General features: G+C 37.5%; 2 protein-coding genes across 8 annotated transcripts in view; one reads left to right on the plus strand and one right to left on the minus strand.

Moving 5' to 3' along the window:
- Positions 1 to 3,258: 3,258 nt before the first annotated feature.
- On the minus strand, positions 3,259 to 11,040 carry LOC121373379 (MICOS complex subunit MIC13-like). The gene is made up of 4 exons (XM_041500005.1): positions 10,912 to 11,040; positions 9,561 to 9,705; positions 7,536 to 7,611; positions 3,259 to 5,300 (listed from the first exon to the last, which is right to left on the minus strand). Exons 1-4 carry the CDS (start codon positions 10,929 to 10,931, stop codon positions 5,209 to 5,211), a joined length of 333 nt encoding a protein of 110 aa, XP_041355939.1. The 5' UTR covers positions 10,932 to 11,040; the 3' UTR covers positions 3,259 to 5,208.
- A 1,006-nt stretch (positions 11,041 to 12,046) lies between these two features.
- Positions 12,047 to 25,698, plus strand: part of LOC121373378 (protein RRNAD1-like) — a 29,767-nt gene continuing 16,115 nt past the window's right edge. For 2 of the 7 annotated variants that reach the window (XR_005958073.1, XM_041500004.1), the window contains exons 1-6: positions 12,228 to 12,460; positions 16,125 to 16,349; positions 18,031 to 18,102; positions 19,231 to 19,452; positions 23,068 to 23,173; positions 24,088 to 24,960. Coding sequence is in view for 6 of the 7 variants with exons in the window: in XM_041500004.1 (XP_041355938.1) it covers positions 16,224 to 16,349; positions 18,031 to 18,102; positions 19,231 to 19,452; positions 23,068 to 23,173; positions 24,088 to 24,960 (1,399 nt within the window). In the remaining variant the exon portion in view is untranslated. The other 5 variants (XM_041500001.1, XM_041500003.1, XM_041499999.1 and 2 more) reach the window with 5 other exon arrangements.

The following is a 25,698-nucleotide window of genomic DNA, read 5'->3' on the forward strand; positions in this document are numbered from 1 at the left end:
GCAACTGTTTGACTGAAGTGACAGGGGATAGCATGTAGTTTGTAAACGTGTAACTTGTTGACAATTAAGACGTTTGTGGTAATTTCGGCCCATGCAAAAGTAGTGCTTTTTGTGTAAAATGGGTGTACTCCGGCCTGGTTTAGAGGGTGTGTGTGTTTAAACCAATATGCTGGGAGAAAGAGCTGGACAACAGGGGTTGTCCTTTTCAGGGTATGTGTCCCCCATGCAGGAAAAGGTACATAACAAAACTTCACGGGCCTGCTGATATTAATAAAAATGTTATAGCCACTAAGGCTATATAGAAACATATAGCGAAATTAATTGTGGTCTGAGGCCATTTGACCGAACGAAAGGTCGCATACCACAATAACGTAATTTAGTAGGCTAATCAATACGCATCTGATAGTGTACGAAATTGTACGACAAACCCAAACTTTCACTAGGTGGGTAATAAAATCGAGTCCTTGTTGCTAATGGGAAAAATGGTGTAGCGGTTGACCACAGCTTTATAAACGGTTCATCACCATCCTACAGACAAGACCGCTCATACCACGGCCTTTGATAATTCGGTGAAAGTCTTGGCAGAACGTAGCCCAGTGATAAAGGGCTCGGCTGATCTGCGGTCTTTATATGATCGATTCCTTCGGTTGGGCTATTTCTCGTTATAGCCAATCCACCACGTGTAACAAAGGGCATGGGATGTGTAGGCCTATATATTTCGCTAGATATCATTTTTAAATAACTAGTGAACTTCCCATGCTAGTATCTTACCCGAACCGAATTTTTTGCGCCCCCCCCCCCCCCCCCCCCCCCCCCCCCCCAGCTACGGCTCTGCAGGATTTAGCTCGGTTGAATAATCACCTGAGGTGCTTGCGTCGCAGGATCAAACCACCTCGGTGGATCCATTCATTGAATTTCAACTGATTATGGTTTTTTTTTTTTTTTTTTCAACCAGTACACACCAACTGGTCAAAGGTCGTTTTATGTGCTTTCCTGCCCGCGGGAAAGTGCATATAAAAGATTTGCTGCTAATGGAAAAATGAAGCGGGGTTTCCTCTGATGAATTGCCAAATGTTTGACATGGAATAGCCGGTGACTAATTAATCAATGTACTCTAGTGGTGTCGTTAAACAAAAGAAACTTAACTTTAACCATAATGACGGCATTTAGTAATTAATACGCACCTTGTGTTTACGAAATTTGTACGACAAACACAGGCGTTCACTAGGTGGGACCGGCCTCGGTGGCGTCGTGGTTAGGCCATCGGTCTACAGGCTGGTCAGCAACAGCGGGTTTCCTCTGAAACACCTGTCAGAATGACCATATGTTTGACGTCCAGTAGCCGATGCTCTAGTGGCGTCGTTAAATGAAACAAACTACGTTTTTACTAGGTGGATAATAAAAATAGTCCTCGATGCTATTGAAACAATTATGTGGTGGCAGCGGGTTTCCTCTCATTTCTGTAATCCTTAACCATATGTTCAAAGCCATATAACCGTAATTAAAGCGAGTCCTAAATTAACACAATGTTACATTGGTGGACGTCACATTATAAACTATTTCAACGGTTTTTATTTACCATGTTTCCGTTGGTTGACCCAGTAGATCATCTACCATCACCTCATCCTGAGGTGCTTCACTTGGAAGTCTTTGTATTTCTTCCTTTCACTGGACAAGTAAAAGCTACATTCAGCTCAAGGCAAGAGATGATAATCTGTAGCAAAAGGTGAGGGTAAGATTGGGAAGGAAGGAAGGAATGTTTCGTTACTTCCCTACCGGTCCAACCATCAGGTGAATAGGGTCCACCGAGGTGGTTCGATCCTGTGACGCAAGGATATCCAGCAACGTTCAACCGACTGCGCTAAAACCCGTCACGGAAAAAAACTTCGCATAAGGAACTTTACATGCAGGCCTTTAATTCTATTTAGTCGATTAACATGAGACAGAAAAAACTACGCAAACATTTGACACCATTATTATCTGCTAATCGAAAAGAGTGGCGACAGCAGATTTCCTCTCTCAACATCTGTGTGGTCCTTAACTATGTCCGACGCCATATACCGTAAATAAAATGTGTTGAGTGCGTCGTTAAATACATTTCCTTCCTTCCATTATTAATAATATATGACGGCTACACCGGATCGAGGCCGCGCAAAATAGATGACGGGTTTCAATAAAGCCTAACGCTTTCTCATCTTTCAAGTCAAAGTTTAGAATACCATTGCAACTTGTGGTGTTCCAATGATCGATTATAATCGAAAAATTATCTGATTGGCTCTTGGTTTTGGTGGTTTGGGTTTGTTTTTAATATATTAAATAGTTAATAAAGGTAGGCCTACAATTGGTCATTTGCAGGGTACAGTCGATAATAGGTAGGCCTACATGGTCCTTATAATTCAAAGCCTTATAGACATGGAAGGAAATGTTTTATTTAACGACGCATTCAACACATTTTTATTTACGGTTACATAGCGTCGGACATATGGTTAAGAACCACGCATATTTTGAGAGGAAACCCGCTGTCACCACTACATGGGCTACTCTTCCGATTAGCAGCAAGGGATCTTTTATTTGCGCTTACCACAGGCAGGATAGCACAAACCATGGCCTTTGTTAAACCAGTTATGGATCACTGGTCGGTGCAAGTGGTTTACACCTACCCATTGAGCCTTGCGGAACACTCTCAGGGTTTGGAGTCGGTATCTGGATTAAAAATCCCATGCCTCGACTGGGATCCGAACCCAGTACCTACCAGCCTGTAGACCGATGACCTGCCACGACGCCGGTTCCCCCTTTAGTATAGCTGTTGGAGCTCCACTGTAAAATAGTTGAACAAATTTGAAACCCACTACCCCCAGAAAAAAGAAGAAACGTCCAACACTTCGAAGTGAGGGGGGACAGTACCCCGATAGTTACAGACCTGCACCGACTTCAGTGTGCTTTCTGAAGAACGGAACTTCAGAACTCGTCCAGGTACAAATAGGGTCTCCAACAATTTACAAATGCCGTGGTATGTGCTATCCTGTCTATGGGATGGTGCATATAAAGGATCCCTTACTGCTAATCGAAAGAGTAGCCCATGAAGTGACGACAGGGGGGTTTCCTCCCTCAATATGTCCGATGCCATATAACCGTAAATAAAATGTGTTGAGTGCGTTGTTAAATCCTTCCTTCCAACGATTTATGAAAAACTATACATGATAATGCATATCATAAACTAGTACCATTCAAAAAAAACCCAAACCCAGTGAACAAGGCTCCGTTTTATACTTTATTTACAAACACATTTATAATACACCAAAGCAAACGACATGCTCAATCATTAATTAATGATAAACCAACTATAAAGTTCCAGTTATGTGTCGGTCTGTTACAATGCGATACAACACCGAAAACCCACCTTTGTTTTCTCAACCCGATAATCTTTAATTTACATAATTACTTCTAACAATAGCAAGAGCAACAAACAAGTGACGCAGTCTTCACATCCCGACAATCTATAATTTACAAGATTACGTTTAATAGTAAGAGCAACAAACCAATGACGTATGGCTAACTCGAATTACGAAAATATCTGGACTGGTAGAATTGTCTATCATATCACATTGATTATTCTACAGATCTGCGTTAAAACACACCTCCTGAACAAAACTCATATTTTAAAGAAGAAATGTTCATACTATTATTCCCCCCTCCCCCCCACAAACTATTAAACATGTTTGATAAATAATTGCATACTAGGTAAATCACTTTCCCACAACCCAACAATTTCTATTTTTCTAGTGAAGACAGTTGACTAGGATCCGACCTTAAAATGTCCTAGCAAAATGTTGCCTCAAAAACAGGTACCTATATTTTGTCTTTTAAACTACTTAATACAACCAGAATTTACTGACAGTAATGTTCTAGTTCATATCCTCTCTCAAAACAAATCTTAACAACATCTAATGTTCCAACTGATATCCTACGTGAAACCAGATCGGACCAACTCTAAATCTTGAAATTATCAATAGACCATGGCACGTGTCTAAACTTGACTAAAGAACCTTTCAATCAGCCAATCCAACAGGGCTAATAAGCCTGCTAGCATTTAAACAGCGATGAAAGGCCACAAAGACATAAAATAGTCCCGAGGATGCCAGAGGTCAAACCCGTGGTGGGCGTGCCTGAACCGTAATGGATATGGGCACGTTAAACGAGTTCCCATCCCATCCCATAGAATAGTGCTCTAGTGTCAAATCGTACCAATGAAGAGCAATTCAAAGTTGTGAAAGATGAGATTTCAACTAGGCTTACTCCAGACGTGATCACCTGATGGAGGTGCTTTGTATATAGCACCAAATTTATTACTTTATCCCTGGTGTATCTGCTCTAATTTTATCTTTAAAGTGACAGACCCTAGTTTTATATACAGTGGCATGTTTTTTTATTAGTAGAGCTGGTTTTGGTAATTCAAAGCAGACATTACTCAGATTTTACTGTTTAGATTATCCATTTCCGTACATCTGAAGTGTTTGTTTCTTTGTAATATCATAAAATACATTTTTCATATTTTTAAAAACATAAGTACCTCTGAGAAGTAACGGTTAAGGAGACTAGCTGTAGTCTATTTTTGAAGGATATTTCCTCATTTCAATGCCACAGATTCTCACCCTATTGTAACTTTACCCAAATGTGATACACGTTTGTAAACTAACCATTTGTTTGTAGATTGCCCATTTTCATGGATTGAAACTAGGCTCTGCTGCTGTGAAAACAAAATTGCCTCCTGCCCTTACACCCACCCCATAATCTGGCTGCAAATTTACCATGAATCCGTGTTTCCACGAATCTAAAATCCAAGCATAACATTATGATATGGAATCCCAAAATATTTATTATTACATCATTTAACAATTCTAGTGGAATCCAAAAACAAAAAACTCCAAATATAATGCTTGCATGATGAACAGTGAAACCTCTCAAAACTGGACCCTCTGTAAACCAGAACTCCTTCAAAACTGGACCCTCTGTAAACCAGAAGTCTCTTTTAATCAGATATTTTCCTTGGTTCCTAGGGTGTCCGGTTTAGAGGGGTTTCACGGTACATTGTATTCTTGAAAAGCCCCAGGATTGAAAAATCTCTGAGTTGATTTCCATGTAGTGTTCCATTTTCCGCACTAACATCTGATATTTGAAAACACACACACACACTTGTCGGTGATTGCGTTATTTTGAAGTTAAAGAAGCATATCCTTGTTTTATGTATTTACAGGCTGTTTCTGGGGCGTCATACAAATAGGAGAACGTCTTCTTCACACCTACAAAACATAAATATGAAAGTGATAAACAATATTCTGTAACAAAAGCCAAATGCATAGACATCATCAGTCTGTTACTGAAGTCTATATAGGACCAAAAAATATTAAATAACAAAAGTGAGACGATAAACACTCTTCCACTAGATAAGCTACTGTATTCTTACTAATTAACACAAAGAGATATTTTGTATGCAGAGGTGGGAAGGAAGGAAATGTTTTATTTAACGACACACTCAACACATTTAATTTACGGTTATATGGCGTCGAATGTATGGTTAAGGACCAAATAGATACTGAGAGGAAACCCACTGTCGCCACTTCATGGGCTACTCTTTTCGATTAGCAGCATGGGATATTTTATATGCATCATCCCAGAGACAGGACAGTACATGCCACAGCCTTTGTTACACCAGTTATGGAGCACTGGCTGGAACAAGAAATAACCCAATGGGTCCACCAACAGGAATCGATCCTAGATTGATCACGCTGTACCACTGAGCTATGTCCCACCAACAGGAATCGATCCTAGATTGATCACGCTGTACCACTGAGCTATGTCCCACCGACGGGAATTGATCCTAGATTGATCACGCTGTACCACTGAGCTATGTCCCACTGACGGGAATCGAACCTAGATTGATCACGTTGTACCACTGAGCTATGTCCCACCGACGGGAATCGATCCTAGATTGATCACGCTGTACCACTGAGCTATGTCCCACCGACGGGAATCGATCCTAGATTGATCACGCTGTACCACTGAGCTATGTCCCACCGACGGGAATCGATCCTAGATTGATCACGCTGTACCACTGAGCTATGTCCCACCGACGGGAATCGATCCCAGATTGATCACGCTGTACCACTGAGCTATGTCCCACCGACGGGAATCGATCCCAGATTGATCATGCTGTACCACTGAGCTATGTCCCACCAACAGGAATTGATCCTAGATTGGTCCCACCCCCAAAGAAATGGGATGTAGCCTAGTGGAATACAGCTTGCCTGATGTACAACTGATCTGGGATAAATCCATGCAGGTGGGCCATTGTGCTATTTTGAGTTCATGCCAGTGCTCCACAACTGGTGTAACAATGGATGTGGTATGCACTGGCAGATCCAGGGTGGGCGTGGGAGTTGGGGGTCACAGGGGTCCTGTGACCTTAAGACACATCACACTTGAAGTGAACAATGTGAGTCCTCGAAACTCGGATCATCCTGTGATGTCAATTTAGTACAGATAATAACAAAGTAAAAATCTAACAAGGATAAAAATACTCGGGGCTCACATTGCAATACATTTTGGTTAAGCCACTTATCAAATATGAAAAGTATTTTCTTGAAAATTATTAAATAGAGAATAACTAGTTAATGACATCGGATATCTGCTTTATCCTATGAAGGAAAGAATGGGAATTTCTCATTCGGCCTGAACAGGATAAAGCAGATATCCGACGTCATTAACTAGTTATTATCATTATCCTGCAAACCATAAAAATTAAGGGAAAAGCTATTATTCTGTTATTTCAGCCATATTGTACGATGACCTAGAGGTCAAATGAGCGATTATGTAATGTAGCTATGCATGTGATGTTACATGAGTGGCATCAAGTCATATCCTGCTACTGTATGGATATGACTTTGCTTTATCTGTCATCATATTCTGTTAATAGAAACAGTGGTTGCAGAATAAAATATGGTAAATTTAATTAATATTTTATTAGCCAAATACATCTACAAAATGTTGTAGCCACTTTGTATAAAAATTAGCAATGGACTAATTTGGCAATGTACTGGGTGAGCCCTCAATGCCTTTTCATATCAATTTTAAAACAGCTTTTTGTGATTTTTGTTTAGGGTTGTGACCATACAACTCTTCGCACTTCAAGTAAACAACTTTACAACTCACTGCATTTCAAGTAAACAAATTTACGACTAATTGCATTTCAAGTGAACAATCTTTCAACTCATTACATTTCAAGTGAACGAGCTTGTGACTTATTGCATGTCAAGTGAATAACCCTAAAACCTGACACACTTCACTCGAACGATCTTATGATTTATCACACCTCAAATAAACAACCTAACAACTCAATACACTTCAAGCGAATTATCTCTGCAGTATTAAAGTTAAATTTCAAAGATTAGGAGAATAAATTTGTTTCTTTTTAGGACTTCATAGTAATTTGATTAACCATTTGTTCTTTACTACTATTCATCAAAATGAATATTTACCATTGTTCCATCTGTCTATGACTACGTTCTTCACACCTGTTCCTTCTGATTTCCACGTAGCTTCTGGAACAGTGCTCTAAAAATAAAACAGAATCAAATACTAAAAACCCCAGAAAAATAAATGCCCTCTCCCCCCTACCTCATGCGGTAAAAATCATTTTATAAAAAGTTAGTTTTGCTTAATAACATCAACAGAGCACACAAACCACATTCCCTAAGTTGCACGTGTCATGTTTTGCTTTTTTTCCCCACAAATATCAATGATGAACAAAGTTCGCCAAATTAATGATTCCATGTTTGGCACAATTAACTTAGAATATCAAAATTGCAATGTGTTACCACTTAATGTAAACAGTGGTTTTATTGAGAATTCTTGGCAAAAAATATAAAATACACAAACTGAGTATCAGTCACAGAAAATAGTAATTTGCAACCAGTTCTTGCCAAACCATCTAACCCTATGAAACTAACCCTATGTTGGCACGAAATATAATAGATAAATAAATCAAGCCACAGTAAAGGGTATAGTCCAGCAGTCGAGAATGGTCATTCAAGTTACCACATCTCATGAAGGTACGACGAGAACAGTAATATGAAAAGTAAAGTTTGTTTTATTTAATGACGCCACTAGAGCACATTGATTTGTTATCTTATCATCGGCTATTGGACGTCAAACATATGGTCATTCTGACAGTTGTTTTTTTTCAAGAGGAAACCCGCTGTCACCACATAGGCTACTCTTTTACGATAGGCAGCAAGGAATCTTTTATTTGCGCTTCTCACAGGCAGGATAGCACAAACCATGGCCTTTGTTGAACTAGTTATGGATCACTGGTCTGTGCAAGTGGTTTACACCTACCCACTGAGCCTTGCGGAGCACTCACTCAGGGTTTAGAGTTGGTATCTGGATTAAAAATCCCATGCCTTGACTGGGATCTGAACCCAGTACCTACCAGCCTGTAGTCCGATGGCTTAACCACTGCACCACCGAGGCCGGTAACACAGTAATATGAATGAATAACCATGTATCAGCGTATTTGTGAAGGGATTATAATATAATGGCGATTGTAAACTTCATAAACACGTACTTTATGGTAAACTATATACTGTAGATCTTGAAATTAACACGTCCCTAAATTAATACAAGTGACGGTGGGTAGATTAAAATGTGACATGAAATTAATGCGAGTGCATGGCCTCCCTTTGAAATATCAACTTTCCTAACATCACTACTGTTTGGTTAACTCCAAGTTACAGGTGTCTTCAATGAGATCAACTCGCTAACATGTCAATGTACACATCAGTTAAATTAACCTGTTTAGTCCCTAGAGTTTTTGGTGAGATCAAGTCAAAACATATTTTTGTGGCAATCATTTACGTAACATGTATAGTTACCTAAATTTGGCTAAACATTAGCATACATGTAGGCTACCATTACAACTATACGCCAACACAGTTGCAGGGAACTTGAACAGCAAAGACAAAGATCAACCACAATATTAGCGTGTTAAAACCCATTCACATGCGATGAATTGTGTCGGCTTTTGACAGGGTGGCCAAAGACGCTTCAATTGTCACACATGGCTAGCATCTTGCTGGACTATTGGACAATTAGTCTGTCCTGTCTACGATGAACAGTTGTTTTATAAATGTATTAGAATTTTAATCTTTGTTTGTTTTAATGTGACATGTAACTTGCTGAACTATTTCGCCTATAATGAATTGTTTTCCAGTTCCGTTTTATAGATATATCAGAATTATCAAAAAATTTGGGTTGTTTTAATAACATGGGACATGTATACAAAACATAGAAATAAATGCGTAATATTATTAATGCAAATGACATGAACTCGCATTTTTCGCATTAATTTCAAGATCTACAGTATATGGGTTACCATGCATAATGCTCATTTCGATGCCTAATCCAATGTTCGGCCAACTGACTTAATAGGGGCATTCCCACTAGTTACTAGGAGCATTTTATAGCAACACTACAGGGTACTAAATATTTACTGTGAAGAGTACCTTTTTCAAATATTCACTAGATACTGGCGAAATCACACGCTTGAAGTGTTCGAGAGATTCACTTGCTTGATTGCTGTTGCCCCACACACCGTAGTCGATGGTGATGTACATGGCCCCAGCTCCAATTGCCACCTTACTAGCTGTCCTGAAGACAAGAAAAACACCCTGAATCACACATTTCATCACAAACCAAATCATGTGGACTACGGAATGAATGGATCTACACCGGTACATGTATGTCAATAAAAATTAAAATATGGTATATTCCTGTTTTAATTATGTTGTATACTAACTTACTAGTACAACCATAAACAGGATTTCTGCCCGAGGGTACAGAGGGTAAATTTGCATAGCCTAAATTTTTTGAAATTAATGGATATATTTTTATAATTTTTAGATAAAATTGCTTTTGTTTGGCCGTACCTAAATAGGGCTTGAACTTAATGATGGCACCAATGGCAATCGGCGTCATTGTGATATAAACTGTCGTAGACCACGGGCGTAATAGATGACACATTTGTGCCACGGGATATATATTACTGCCATATGTAAAGCTCCTCAATAATGGCAAAATGTATACACATATATGAGAATGTCATTGTTTAAAGGACATAATGTTTAGCAGGTTATAAATAATGCAAGGCAGTGAAGACTCCTGGGGTGGGTGGGGGCATGTTTCCTTGGAACATTTAAAATATAATGTCCTGAAAGATGATTTCCTGACAACTGAGTAAACAAATTAATCCTTTTCTAATTATTAGTTTAGATAATTTTAAGGGGTTTTGCTCACCCAGAGCTAGCCCTAGTTTTACATCCACATTGTTGATTTTTTACGTTAATTGATTGCAGTCCATTTTGTTTTATGTATCATAGCTGAAAAATATTTCCGTAAATATCGTATATCGTATTCGTGTTTTTGTTGTTAGGTGAAGGCAGTTTGGGATGTCGATGGTACATGTATGACATTGATAAACTGTCAACAAAGTAAAAAAACACTTATTGGATACGATTTTGGCAGATTTATTTTCTTAGTGAGGTTTTCTGATTGGGAAAAAGTTTTTTGATTGTAAATATGCCAAAACCCCAGTTTTCGGCATATTTTGGGTGACCGGTGTACGTGACCAATAAACGCCAAAACCACGCAAGATGCAGACGACGAATTCGATCATGATCCAATGTCAACCTTCAAAAGGTGTTTTTAATAAATAATTAATCGAACATAGCTGTGATTAATGCTAAATTAGATAGTAAAACTTATCTATCACTTTCGCAGGGTATAAAATGTATTAAAAAGGTTTTTAAAAACTAGATGACAACACACGAAAATAACCAATAAATGTTTCCAACTCACTTTAGTAAGGTCAACGCCATGCTTGGTTGGTTGGTTGCAGGTTCCTACAGAGCATCGCAGAAACCGAGTTGATCAAGTGGATAAAAAATTTGTTTCACCCTAGTTTTTAAACATTAACGCATATGTTTTACTATTATTATAGCCATTTTTAATAACTTAGATTTTATGGTTTAGGTTATCAAATTCAGTACATTGGAAGTATTTTTTGGTCATCCTGGTGTTTTTAATATCACAAAATGCATTTCTCATATTTATAAAAAAACAACAACGTGCGTCTGAGAAGTAACAGCTATGGAGTCGAGTTTTAATCTATTATTAGAGGGCATTTCACCATTTCAAAGTCAGAGACTCATGTTTCACTCAATTGTAACTTTATCCAAATGTGTTACAGGTTTGTATATCAATTAGTTTTAATTTTCACGGATTGAAACTAGGGTCTGTCCCTTTAAACTCCAAGACTTCGTGTCAACGATTATTAATAAATCAACTTTAACTTTACTTATATTTCCGAAATGCCTAAATTAAACTGGAGCACCTGGAATTGTACAGTAAAACTCTAAAAAGAAGCAACATCACAATCTGATTAAAACGAAGCTCTGTTACCTTACTATCAGGACGAAAATTTACATTCTGTTGCCTTAATCTATATCAATAATAAATATTATTATATAAATAATATAATAACAAAAGCTTCCTAAAAAGAAACACCTCATCCCCACACCTACCTCCAAAATTTAAAACTCCAACCTTACACCCACACAAACTAAACAACAACAACAACAACAACAGCAACAACAAACAAACAAACAATTAAAATTATAAATTAAAATAAAATTAACATTTGATTTGTCATGTTTTATCTGGTGTGAGAAATAAAAACAGGCAATTTTGCTAGACCCCGTTAAAAATATAAAAAGGAGGAAAATACTAGTCTCAACAAAACATGATGTCTGCGCCCAGAGCTGGCCTCAGATTACAGTTATCTTCCCATTTGGTTGTCGAAAATCCGGAAGTTTCACCGCGCAAGTAGTCTGCTGTTTGACTGTGATTATTTCATGGCAGACAGCTATGAAGTGGCAACTGTTTGACTGAAGTGACAGGGGATAGCATGTAGTTTGTAAACATGTGTAACTTGTTGACATTGAAGACTTGTTTGTGGTAATTCCGGCCCATGCAAAAGTAGTGCTTTTTGTGTAAAATGGGTGTACTCCGGCCTGGTTTAGAGGGTGTGTCTGTTTAAACCAATATGCTGGGAGAAAGAGCTGGACAACAGGGGTTGTCCTTTTCAGGGTATGTGTCCCCCATGCAGGCAAAGGTACATACAAAACTTCACGGGCCTGCTGATATTAATAAAAATATTATAGCCACTAAGGCTATATAGAAACATATAGCGAAATTAATTGTGGTCTGAGGCCAGCTGAAAAAGCACACAACAAACAGTTACAAGATTCGAACCAACAACTGAGCTCCTAGTTATCCGTAGACCAGTGTCCAATCTAGGCAAACCCTTGTTGATGACATTCCAAGCCCAGTCTTATTTAATTTCAATGTAAATGCTTGAGCTTTTCCTAATTATGGCTAATGTTTAACAGTGTTTAAAAGGTTAAAGTTAAATTAAATTTTAATTTAACTTTATTAAACTTTAACAAGAGTTAAATTAAGTTTAAAGTTAACTTTAACTAAACAACACTAAAAACACATTTCTATACAATACAAACACAGTTATGTACACACAGAGAGATATAGTTCATCAAGATTAACCTCTAGTGCAAAGAAAGAAATGTTTTATTTAATGATGCACTCATCACATTTTATTTACGGTTATATGGCGTCAAACATATGGTTAAGGACCACACAGATAATGAGAGAAGAAACCCGCTGTTGCCACTTCATGGGCTACTCTTTTTCGATTAGCAGCAAGGGATCTTTTGTATGCACCATCCCACAGACAGGATAGTACATACCACAGCCTTTGATATACCAGTCGTGGTGCACTGGCTGGATCGAGAAATAGCCCAATGGGCCCACCGATAGGGATCGATCCCAAACCAACCGCACAGCGAGCGAGCGCTGTACCACTGGGCAACGCCCCCCCCCCCCCCCCACCTTGAGTTCAAGTGCAAGGTTAATCATGAAGAACTATACCAGGGTGATATTACTGTAATATTAACTACCTAAAACCTGAAAGTGAGTGCAAAAGAGACAAATTAATACGCTGTATAAATACGTGTCCGTGTATGGGAGATACATGTGCATGTGTGTGTGTGTTTGTTTGCCCACAGACATTCGGTTCCTGGTGTCATTGGATGATTAGTTAGTACCACCCAGTGGAAAGAGTTATGCGTGTACATTGTATATTAATTACGTCACATTGTTCGGAGGCTTCCACCCCCCCAAAAAAACCCCAGACGGTGGAAAATTACAGGCTTTTTCTTGCACACAAAAATAGTTGGTTTTTGGGGGTTTTTTTTCTATTATTTCCAAAAGTCTTATTTTCTTGTTACGTGAAGGAAAGACTTTCGAACATTGCAGAATGCATGCTAATACTATCACTAACCCTAAACCTAAGCCTGAATGTGGGAACGTTTGGAAGTCTTTTGCAGACAAGAAATAGTACGTGTTCAGATTTCATATCAGCGATGAATTAGGAAATTTGTGTAATTTGTCAGACTTATTTTGATTGGTTACATTGTATTGTTGTCAACTTTAATATAAAACATCTTTGTTTTTTCATTACAGCATTAGTTCAAAGTAATCTAGTGTTGCTTCAAATAATCACTTGTTATTAATGTCAGTTTTTAAGCAACCTAGATAGCCAAATAGAGTATGTTTCGAATGTTAACCCATTTTAGTTGCACTAGCTTTTTGTTAATTTAAAAACATCCTTTAAGAACCAATGTTAGGACACGAGACGGTCCAGAATGTAATATTTTCATCGTGCATCCGAGGTGTAGATATCGTATTTTTTAAATATTAAATACTTGCCATAAAGGAAGGTAGTCGACGTGATAATTTTTTTTATCAGATTTCTTGTGTAAAATTGATTTTTTAAAGAAACAGACAACATTGCCATGATTTAGGCTGTGTACAATTTCATTAGTATTTATTTTAAATTATTGTAAACTAAAATATGTTTTACGCATCATATCGAACCATTCCATAAATTTGCGTTTGTTTGTCATATTATTTTGTTTGTTCATATACTAATAGACCACAATATGTGTCAAAACACATTTTTATCATCCATTAAAGGCTTTTGTAGGAGATATTGCTGGCACTATAATTTCACTTTTAGATATCACTTTTTATAATCTTGATTGGTCAATTTTTAATCACAAGACAATGTTTTGTTACGTCACTGTGTTTGTTTCAGCGCTAAACCTACCATTAGTGACGTCACGCTGTTCTGCTAGTTAACGAGTCTACCACTGACATTCAACCCACATTCTGACATTGTTTACAACTGTCACAAATGAAAAGAATGATAATGGATGATAAAAATAATACCCCCCTCGTGTTTTGTGATATAATTTATCAGCACTCGTTGATAAAAGTATAAAATCCTCGGCAAGTCTTGGATTTCATACTTTTAACAACTCGTGCTGATAAATTATGACATCACCAGACACTCCAGGAGTATCCTCTATATACTGTTCGTGTATTTATGAATCAACTGATTAGATTTATATATTAAAAAAGTACGTCTCACACACAATGCATATGTGAATCCGCCATGCTTTTTCTGGTCAAAATCCTATTTAAAAAACAATCAATGCATTCTTGTTTTGCATGGTAATTATCAAACATATTTTCTAAAAATATATCAACACGATCCCGATCATAAAGTATTTACAAAAATAAGATTAATGAGCCTTTTTCTGCATTTATCACAGATTTGTTACCCATTTACTCCGATTTGTTTTTTTAATGCGATTTCACTTCCGTAACAACATTTTGACAAATTTTTATTTTTTATTTGTTACATATGGGACTCAGTCTGTTTAGGTTATTTCACTTTGTCATAAGCGATAGCTGGTGCTCGCTACTAAATGGGACAGTATTTCAAAATCTTAAGCAACCAGAAGTCAGTTCACATGAGTTTTACTTACATGTAGGTAACCAATTGTTGGGTTACTGTTACGTGAATATAGTTTTTGTAACTGTTGAGTTGGGCCTACCTAATCCTAAAACACTTGAACTACAGTTCTGTGCTACATTGGTTGTTCAAATGTTTTTAAAAATATAAACTGATTTTCACTTTCATTACTGATATATGGTACCAGTACTTTTAATTTTAGAAATTAGAATGTAATTGTTAACAATGTAACAGATTGGCAGTTCTTGTGATTTTAAATTTGCATGACCGACAACGTGAACAAAACTACGGTTCTTGTGAAATATTGTACCCTGTATTACATCTGACATTACACATTTTTGTTATGGTATGAAATTACTTTCAGTTATGGTATGAAATAACCAAAGTACGAAATGACTAAGATACGAAATGACTCGGGTACAAAATGACTTTTTGAAATTGTATGAAATGACCATAGTACGAAATGACCATGGTACGAAATGACCAAATTAGGTACGAACTGACTATGGTACGAAATGACCATAGTACGAAATGACCATAGTACGAAATGACCATGGTACAAAATGACCAAATTAGGTATGAACTGACTGTGGTACAAAATGACCAGGGTACGAATTGACTAGCAACCAACATGGAGATTGAGACTGGTCAGGAGTAGGGCTAATTTCAGGGTTTCGATTAGGGTTGAGGATCACGATTAGAATTGGGCCATGATAAAATAAATGTTGGGTTTCATCCAATTTCTTTTTTTTTTTACATGTTACAATTGTATTTAAACTTTTAAGAGAGTGGTGAGTGTCTTTTATTATAAGCTATGTTGTTGTACTACTAAAACAATATATACCGCGGTATTGTCTATTAATAACTAGGCCAGTTCACAGGTATCCCCAAACAATAACGTCAGATATGTTATAGTAACGTTATATAATAAAGCCTACTCTTTATATATGTAATTATAGTATTTGTATTAGGGGTTTCTGTTTGGGGGTACACGTGGGCCAGTTTAGGAATGAAAAGATGAAAATCTTTGTGAGAGATATTTTGAAAGATATGGATAGAGAATTAAATTATTATCCTACCGTAACTAATTGTAATTCTTTATGTTACTTTTCAACAGAGCAGTTTGTAGAACATGGCTGTCTAACAGAGGTTGACTGCATAGTGGTTTGAGACAGAGTGAAGGAAGTACACTTTGATCTTCTCCAGTTGTATTGCTATGGAAACTCCAAGTGTTTGTCATTCAGAATCAGTGTTTGGGTTCCTAGCCGAGTTTTCCTGGGTCCACTCATACCCTGTCATCAATTATTTCACTCACAAAATTGGTGAAAACATTCCTGTGGAGGTTTGTAAAGTTTTTGACTTTTTAAACACATTTATAATCGTCGTTATGAAACAATGCAACTACGGCTAGCTTTACCACTTGCCAATAATCTATGTAATGATTGATATTCATTTTAAAAAAAACAACAATTTATTTTTACAGGACTTCTAGAATTTATATAAAATCCACTGGGATCAGTGTTTTAAATTTTTTTACTAGTCACGATTAAACATTCACTAGCCCTACTTTAAGTTAATACAATTTTACTAAATAATAGTAATAATCGGATATGTCACCTAAAGAGGGAGATAGAGCTAAAAACACTAACATTGGGGGTTGGGGTGGGGGCAGGATATTCAGATTTACAAAATAGATGTAACTCACATTTGACAACAAAATTTACTAGTTGTCTGACATGGCAATATCAGTTATTTACTAGCCCAACATTGAATATCACTAGCCATGGGAGTGGGGCTACCATAATCTAGAAGCCGTGTATTTTTTTTTAATTCTCAGTACATTGGAAGATCTAGAAGGGGGTCACATGAGTCCTGTGACACTCGGCCCATGTGAGGTGCTAGTTTTAATGACTTGTTTTTAAATTCACCATCCACAGTATACAACAGTAAATTGCCCTTCATCTTTATTTAGAAATTTTCCATAGAACATTCCCCCCAATCACCCCTACAGTTCTCCCTTCATCTGGGAGGGAGGGGCAGCTCATTTGCCTTAGGAGTGGGGTTTAGCTCAGTCAGTTGAGAACTCGCCTGAGGTACTTACGTCGCAGGATCAAACCACCTCTGTGGATCCGTTCAACTGACTGTGTTTTTTCTTGTTTCAACCAGTGCACAACAACTGGTGAAAGGCTATGGTATGTGTTTTCCTGTCTGTGGGAAAGTGTATATAAAAGATCCCTTGCTGCTAATGGAAAAATGTAGCAGGTTTCCTATGATGACTACGAGTCAATTACCAAATGTTTGACATCCAATAGCCGATGATTAATTAATCAATGTGCTTGAATTGTGTGACAGCCTCTTACAAAATCCTGGATCCAGCCCATCAGTAGATATATTGCTGCTTAAAAATATGTTTATGGCTACCTGATTTCAGTGATAATGAGCACCTTATTCGTCCCCATCCGGTCTAACCAGAGAGGACTAAGATTTTGTCATCATCCTTCTGTCTGTCTGTCTGTCCATCTGTCCATCCATCTGTCCCACATGTAGTTTTTCTAATGTTTTGTTTCACAATGCCTTGATATGTTATTTTTTGTATAGGTTTATCATATACTGTTACAGATCACGTTTGACTTTCATGGCGATTTACCCATTTTTGACAGACTTATAGCCCTTGAACTTAGCCTAGGAGATATAAAAATTTGTTTTCTGGACTCTTTTTTTTTGCAATGTCTTCCAGATATTGAGCTGAAATTTTGTGTATGACCTTATGACCCTTGAACTTAGGAGCTGTGCAAATTAATTTTCAGTACTTTGTTTTTGCAATACCTGAAGATAGTGAGATAAAGTTTTGTATATAGCTTTATGATGTACTTTTACAGGTCACATTTGAATTTCATGGCGATTTATGCATTTTTCACAGAGTTATGGGCCTTGAAGTTAGGAAATACTAAAATATGTTGGGCCTGGTAATTCATTACATAATGTACTTTTGTTGAAGACTTTTTGTTGTTGACTATTTTCAGTGGAGGGAATTTCTTCTGAGTTTGAGTACAGAGGACTTGAATATGATTCCATTCCAGTCACCTCAGAAACAGGTTTGTCTTACATCTGGAGCAGTCCCATAGGAACTGGGTGGTGGGGTGGGGTGGGGTGGGGGAGGGTTGTGGTGGTGATGGGGTAAGACACAGGAATGTTTTTTGTCCTACTCTATAAAAATCTGGCTTGTGCCCCCACCACTAGAAAGTTAGTTTGTTTTGTTTAGCAACACCACTAGAGCACATTGATTTATTAATCACTGGCTATTGGATGTCAGACATTTGGTAATTTTGACATTTAGAGATGAAACCTGCTACATTTTTCCATTAATAGCAAGAGATCTTCTGTTTGCACTGCAGCTTACAGACAACTGAATTTTAGTAGAAAATTACAGAATGTGCATGCTAACTAACTGTTGTTTGCTAACCATTTTGATTTAATTGTTAGCATGTAACCATTGTTGTGTGTTAAGTTAATCACCAACAATTCAGTCACACAAAAGTTTTTCGGGACGGTCTGTTGTACGTCTCTTTAAATTTAATGTCATGAAATATTAGCGTCTTGTATGCAGACCTTGCTTTTTAAGGTGCGCGGGTGTGATCGTGCTCGTACAGCGCACGTAAATTCAATCTGACGAGTGTGAAAAACAGCGCACGTTACACTCCACAAACGGCGCATGTAAAATAGATGAGTATATTTATTTCCACAGTTTACAAAAATCAACAGTTTTCATAGCTCATTTAGCTGATAGAAGGTATTTTATTAAAACAATATTATTAAAAACATGGTAGTGGCTTCCATACAGTCGTTAAACTGATACATTTGTATTTCTCTTTATTGAACAAATCAGGAAATACTGGTTTAATAGACAGTTTTGTAGATGTACCAGTCAAAATCCAATCGGAGCTACACTGCCTATTTTGGAGAGTGATTTTTTACTCGCCTATAATTTTCAAAAACCAAGGACTGTGTATGGCCTCGCTTAAGTCATTAAAGTTTTATGCTCATTATCATTTTCTGTTTTACAGTATTCTGACCAAGAAAATATATTTAATATATTATTTTAGTTGTTGACAAAGCTCTGTTAGATGTACAGCTATTACAGTGAAGGCAAACATAGGACAGTCTCTTTAATAAATACATGCATGTATGAAATAACTATATTCTTATCTTTTTTTCAATCTCAGAACAGCTGGCCAGTAACGTTTCGTAAGTTTGTGGAGAAGTGTCAGACATTTTCATTGGACAGAACACAAATACAAATTGAGACACCAGTTCTCATTGGTCAAGATGATTGCAGAGGGATGTCTCCCAAAAAGCTTCATGAAGTGAAAAACATGGCTGCTGTGGTTGATAAAATTTGTGTCGAGTCTGAGATTGATGTAGTTGTAGACATTGGATCAGGACTAGTAAGTTTGTTTTTGTTCAATATCACCATATCCTTTTTTTTTTTTTTTTTAATAGAGATAAATCATGTCATGAAATAATATATTAATTCACTTTATTACACCATGGTGAGACACAATATAATGGAAGGAAATGTTTTATTTAATGACGCACTCAACACATTTTATTTACTGTTATATGGTGTCAGACATATAATTAAGGACCACACAGATATTAAGAGAGGAAACCCGCTGTTGCCACTTCGTGGGTTGCTCTTTTCGATTAACAGCAAGGGATCTTTTATATACACCATTCTACAGACAGGTAATACATACCACAGCCTTTGATATGACAGTTGTGGTGTACTGGCTAGAACGAAAAATAGCCCAATGGGCCCACTGACAGGGATCGATCCCAGATCGACCGTGCATCAAGCGAGCCAGTCTGAACAAAGGGATGAGTCGTTTGTGTCATGATGTGGATCTTTATATTATAATTTTAGGCATGATTAAAACTAGAATATTATGCTTGTTCCTATAAGAGATCTTTTAAGTTACAATTTGTGTGTTTTTTAATGATATAAGTCTCGGAAGTAGTGGCGATGGGAGGTCATTTATCTCTTTGAAGCTGAGGTAAAATAAACTGGTGATGGAATATACATAAAATGCCCTTTGTTCGCAAGTGGTGGTATAATTATAGGATACTAAACAAGTTTCCATTTCATATCATGTGTATGTCCCGAGTGAAATAATGTTGTCATAAGCTTTAGTTTAATATCCTATTTATTACCCATAATCGCTCTTAGTTTATAAAATTCACTTCATTTGGTTGATATTCTTGTAATGTAAGGTTGGAGTGCGCCAATCGATGACGTCATCACATGACGTTGAAGTGTTACATATCACTTGACGTTCTAGTGGGACGTATCACTTGGCGTTCTATTGGGACGTATCACTTGGCGTTCTAGTGGGACGTATCACTTGACGTTCTAGTGGGACGTATCACTTGGCGTTCTATTGGGACGTATCACTTGGCATTCTAGTGGGACGTATCACTTGACATTCTAGTGGGACGTATCACTTGACATTCTAGTGGGACGTATCACCTGACGTTCTAGTGGGATGTATCACTTGACGTTCTAGTGGGATGTATCACCTGACGTTCTAGTGGGATGTATCACTTGACGTTCTAGTGGGACGTATCACTTGACGTTCTGATATGCTGTTTTAATATAACTGACAGTAGAATGTGTTTAACTTGAGGGCTATCTTGTAAAGTTCTTCACAAGTGATATCAATGTGTTTAACTTGAGGGCTATCTTGTAAAGTTCTTCACAAATGATATCAATGTGTTTAACTTCAGGGCTATATCTTGTAAAGTTCTTCACAAGTGATATCAATGGGTTTAACTTGAGGGCTATCTTGTAAAGTTCTTCACAAGTGATATCAATGTGTTTAACTTCAGGGCTATATCTTGTAAAGTTCTTCACAAGTGATATCAATGGGTTTAACTTCAGGGCTATCTTGTAAAGTTCTTCACAAGTGATATCAATGTGTTTAACTTCAGGGCTATCTTGTAAAGTTCTTCACAAGTGATATCAATGTGTTTAACTTCAGGGCTATCTTGTAAAGTTCTTCACAAGTGCATGGCTTTTAACTGTCCGTCGTGAGACGGATTTCCGTCGTCAGAGAAATTGTGGAAATTATTTTTTCAGTCAGGTTTTTTTTTTTTTTTTTAAATGAGAATCACTTCGGCCGTTTTCGGTTTCCGTAATGTCAACCCGATCGCTTCGGACGTTTTCTTTGCCCCACTGACCCCCTTTAGGGACCCATCCCAGGGTATAAACTACTATACATTTTGGGGCCGGTGAACGGCCCCATTCCCCTAACGTAAATTCCCAATCCAATATCAAACTTTTCCCCAATTAGACCCTTCAACCCAACAGTTTCCCAATAAAGATTCCCAAAGTTGCTCTTATCGTGGACACTTGAACTCATAAAAATGTTTACAAATTTAGCTAATTGTATATATTTTTTAAAAATGACATAGAAAAAGTTTCGTTTTGGTTTTCCAATCGATTATGAACACGTGACGAACAACTCTGACCTGGATATGCAAATTAGGTGTATCCTGTTTTGATACAGTCTGCTGTATCGTAGTTTTTAGTAATAATGCCTACATTGTCTGATATAATATATTTTTGGTAGAAGAATATAACTTTTTGTTTTAATCCATCCATTTGCGTTAACACATATTTGGGATTTACGGACGTAGAAAGTAAAAGTATTGACTTAATGTGCACCCTGCACTACCATTTGCTGTGCTATTTTAAGCAGACGATCTTATTTTGTAAAAAGGTGTGTACATATATGTTTCGTACTTTTTTTCTCAGATATTTTATTATTATTAAAAAAAAAATTAAAATCATGTTTGGTACGGTTTTTGTAATTAAACCCCCCTAAAAAATCCTGCTACTACAGTAGTAGTAAATTAAGTGAAAAAAACCACCCTAATTTAAATGTGCTACTCACTCCCTTTGAAGTAATGGCCGTACCCGATGTCACACCATGTGACGAACAGCACGTGCGAGTTTGAACATTGTTACAATGTAATAGTTCCGCTGGGAGATTATTAGATTGCGTATTATAGATATTGAGACTTAATAAAATTGATCCGGTGAACAATTAACATTTACCGACCAGCGGTATGTTACTTCTTTATTATTTACGATTGAATAATGGGGTCATTCGAGAACTACTCAACGTACACTAAGGAGAGTTGGAATTATGGGATGTGTGACAAAACGTAATTTGGGGGGGGGGGGGGGGGTTGTTATTGTGCAACGTAATGTTAATTAATAAAGTATGCAACCAGTCATTGCCGTTTTATTTTAACATATATGTATTACTAAAGACCCCAAAGTAAAATATGACATGGTCACAAAACGTTACACGAGCGAGAGGGGTATTAAAACTGCAAGATTTTGCGTTATGTATTGTTAAATGGACACAAAGATCAACAGAGGACTATTCAACGTTACCGTAATGCAGTATCAGACATTGGCTTTTACCCCAATTTTTAACGACCATAATGAATTTGCGATAAGACTATGGCGACCCGATGTAAATGTATTTGAATATTTGATTTGCAGTCCATTAGCTGGCCTAAATAAATAATATCAAGTAATAATGCAAACTTTAAAAAAAAATGTCCGTAGCTTGTTGAAAGAACACCCCAGCAAATGTCAGCCTAATAGGACTATTTTTATTAATATAGGTTCACTGCAGGACCCATCAAATTAATGTTTTTGTCCAATAAAAAAAAAAATAACAGGGTTTGGGTTGGGAGAAATACATGTTTAAAGTGGACTACAATTGTCATGTAAAACACTACCATTTTGAATGGTGATATAATCATGGCACTGACATCCGCCATCTAAACCCCCAACCAGGGCAATGCCCTGTACCTTGAAATTTCAGTCACAACATTTTACTTTTGTTAACAGCCATGCAAGTGATATCAATGAGTTTAACTTCAGAGCTATCTTGTAAAGTTCTTCACAAGTGATATCAATGAGTTTAACTTCAGAGCTATCTTGTAAAGTTCTTCACAAGTGATATCAATGAGTTTAACTTCAGGGCTATCTGGGTGAAGTTCTTCACAAGCGTTACAGTCGTCCTGTGATTGGGGTTGAGGGAAGTGATGGGCACGTTCAGCGGGCGGAGAGAAGGTCGGCCATGCAAGGTATGATGGTAATGATTTTCATACTCCCTCTCCCAGGCACGATGGTCTCCAGTATTTGGGGTTTTTTAATTGTTAATAAAGAATTATGGGTAAACATTGTGTGCAAAACACGTACATGTGTACGACAGTCATATTCTTGTGTGAGTAAGGTATCTGTAGATGTTCTTCAAAACTAATTTTGTGCTACTAAAAAACCCACCACTAGAACACATTGATTTATTAATCATCGGCTAATGAAAAGGATGGAAAGACATGTTTTATTTAACAACACACTCAACACATTTTATTTACTGTTATAATGCGTCGGGACATATGGTTAAGGACCACACGGATATAGAGAAAGGAAACCCGCTGTCGCCACTTCATGGGCTACTCTTTTCGATTAGCAGCAAGGGATCTTTCATATGCACCATCCCATAGACAGGAAAACACATACCACAGCCTTTGATATACCAGTCGTGGTGCACTGGCTGGAGTGAGAAATAGCCCAATGGGTCCACTGACAGGGATCGATCCCAGACCGACCGTGCATCAAGCGAACACTTTACCACTGGGCTACGTCCCGCCCCCTTGGTTATCGGATGAGAAACATTTGGTAATTTTGACATATAGTCTTAGAGAGGAAACCCGCTACATTTTTCCATTAGTAGCAATTAGGGCTATTTCATATGCACCATCCCACAGACAGGATAGCACATACCACGGCCTTTGATATACCAGTTGTGATGAACTGGCTGGAATGAGTTTTGCTACTAATAAATGAAATTATTTGATTGTAATTGTTTTTATATGTATGTATGTATATGAATAATGTTTTAATTTTTAAAGAACTATTGATGGAAATAAGCCATTATAAACTTCAACAGAGCCCTTTTAAATGTATGCTATTAAATATATATTGTTTTGTTTTTTAGGTTTATCTGCTGACTGTGTAAAAACAATTAACTTTAGTATGCAGCCAGGCAGTGAAAATCTGGATGAACTGACCGCCAAACTACAAACTTCTTTAACCTCCGCCAAGCCATGCTGCCATTCCCCTGGGAACATTGCAAGAGAAACTAAACTAATTAACTGTTCTTCAACTGTCAGCAAACATACAGATTTCAGTAGATCTCAGCATTCTGATTGTGGTAAATCGAGTCTTACAGAAAAACTATCATATGAGACCTCTTTACGATGTCACACTCATTCTTCATATAGTAAATTAACTGAATGTGATAACTCAACTAAAAGTGATAACTCAACTGAATGTGATAACTCAACTGAATGTGATAACTCAACTGAAATGTTCGGACCTAAAGTTGTTAACTCATATGAATGTGATAAATCCAGTGTTGCTGAGAAACTGTTGTGTGAGACCTTTTCACAGTATGATGAATGTGATACCATAGCTGGATGTGAGAACTCTAGTCTTATTGAACGTTCGTTTTGTGAGACCACTTTACAGCATCAAATACATTCTGTGTGTAATGATTCATCTAAATTTGATAGCTCAACTGAATGTGATGACTCAACTGAACATGAGGCCCTTTCACAAAATCACAGATGTCTTAAGTGTGATCACACTGAAAAATCAAACAGAACATTTACCTGTTGTCACGGTAACAAACAACAGGATCCTCCTCCTACATCGTCGGGAATGCCCGAGCCTCCCCAGTTCTGTCTGATTGGTCTGCACTGCTGTGGTGACCTCACAGTGACCTCTCTTGAGTACTTCATGAATCTTCGTGCGGCTCGTGCGCTGTGTCTCGTCAGCTGTTGTTACCACAAGATGGCGTCTCAAACAGGTCAGATGTCAACTCCTTATCTGGGCCCCGTTCCACGAAGCGATCTTAGCCCAAAGATTGATGTAAGTGCATAGGGTAGCTGTGCGCTTAAGGTGATCTTAGGGCTAAGATCACTTCGTGGAACGAGACCCTGTTATACACAGGGATTTATTCAGGATTTTTCACCAGGATCCCATGTCAGATGGGATTGGGAAAATTAACACGAGTAAATCATACTTGGGATATTTTTAAGGCCACTGAATGATGCATTACACCACTGTTAAATTAATTTATTAGAACAGACATAATGTATTATGTATGTATGATAATCTGTATTGTTCGAACTCGCTACAAGAGGAATAAAGAATATATATAGATTGGGAAATGTTTGTACAGAAATTGTGAATTTTCAGTGCCACTTTCTTTTGGGAAGGGGCCTATGTTCTGACCCACAGGACGCTTGGATAAATCACTGATACCATACTTGAAAGAAATTCACTTCATATTTGTCATAAACTAGTACTGTAGAAAGAAAAAGAAAGAAATGCTTTATTTAACGACTCAACACATTTTATTTACGGTTATTTGGTGTCGGACATATGGTTAAGGACCACTAAGATATTGAGAGAGGAAACCAGCTGTCGCCACTTCATGGGCTACTCTTTCCGATTAGCAGCAAGGGATCTTTTATATGCACCATCCCACAGACAGGGTAGTACATACCACAGCCTTTGATATACCAGTCATGGTGCACTGGTT

Source organism: Gigantopelta aegis, chromosome 5, assembly GCF_016097555.1.
Source record: "Gigantopelta aegis isolate Gae_Host chromosome 5, Gae_host_genome, whole genome shotgun sequence".
Classification (NCBI taxonomy): domain Eukaryota; kingdom Metazoa; phylum Mollusca; class Gastropoda; order Neomphalida; family Peltospiridae; genus Gigantopelta; species Gigantopelta aegis.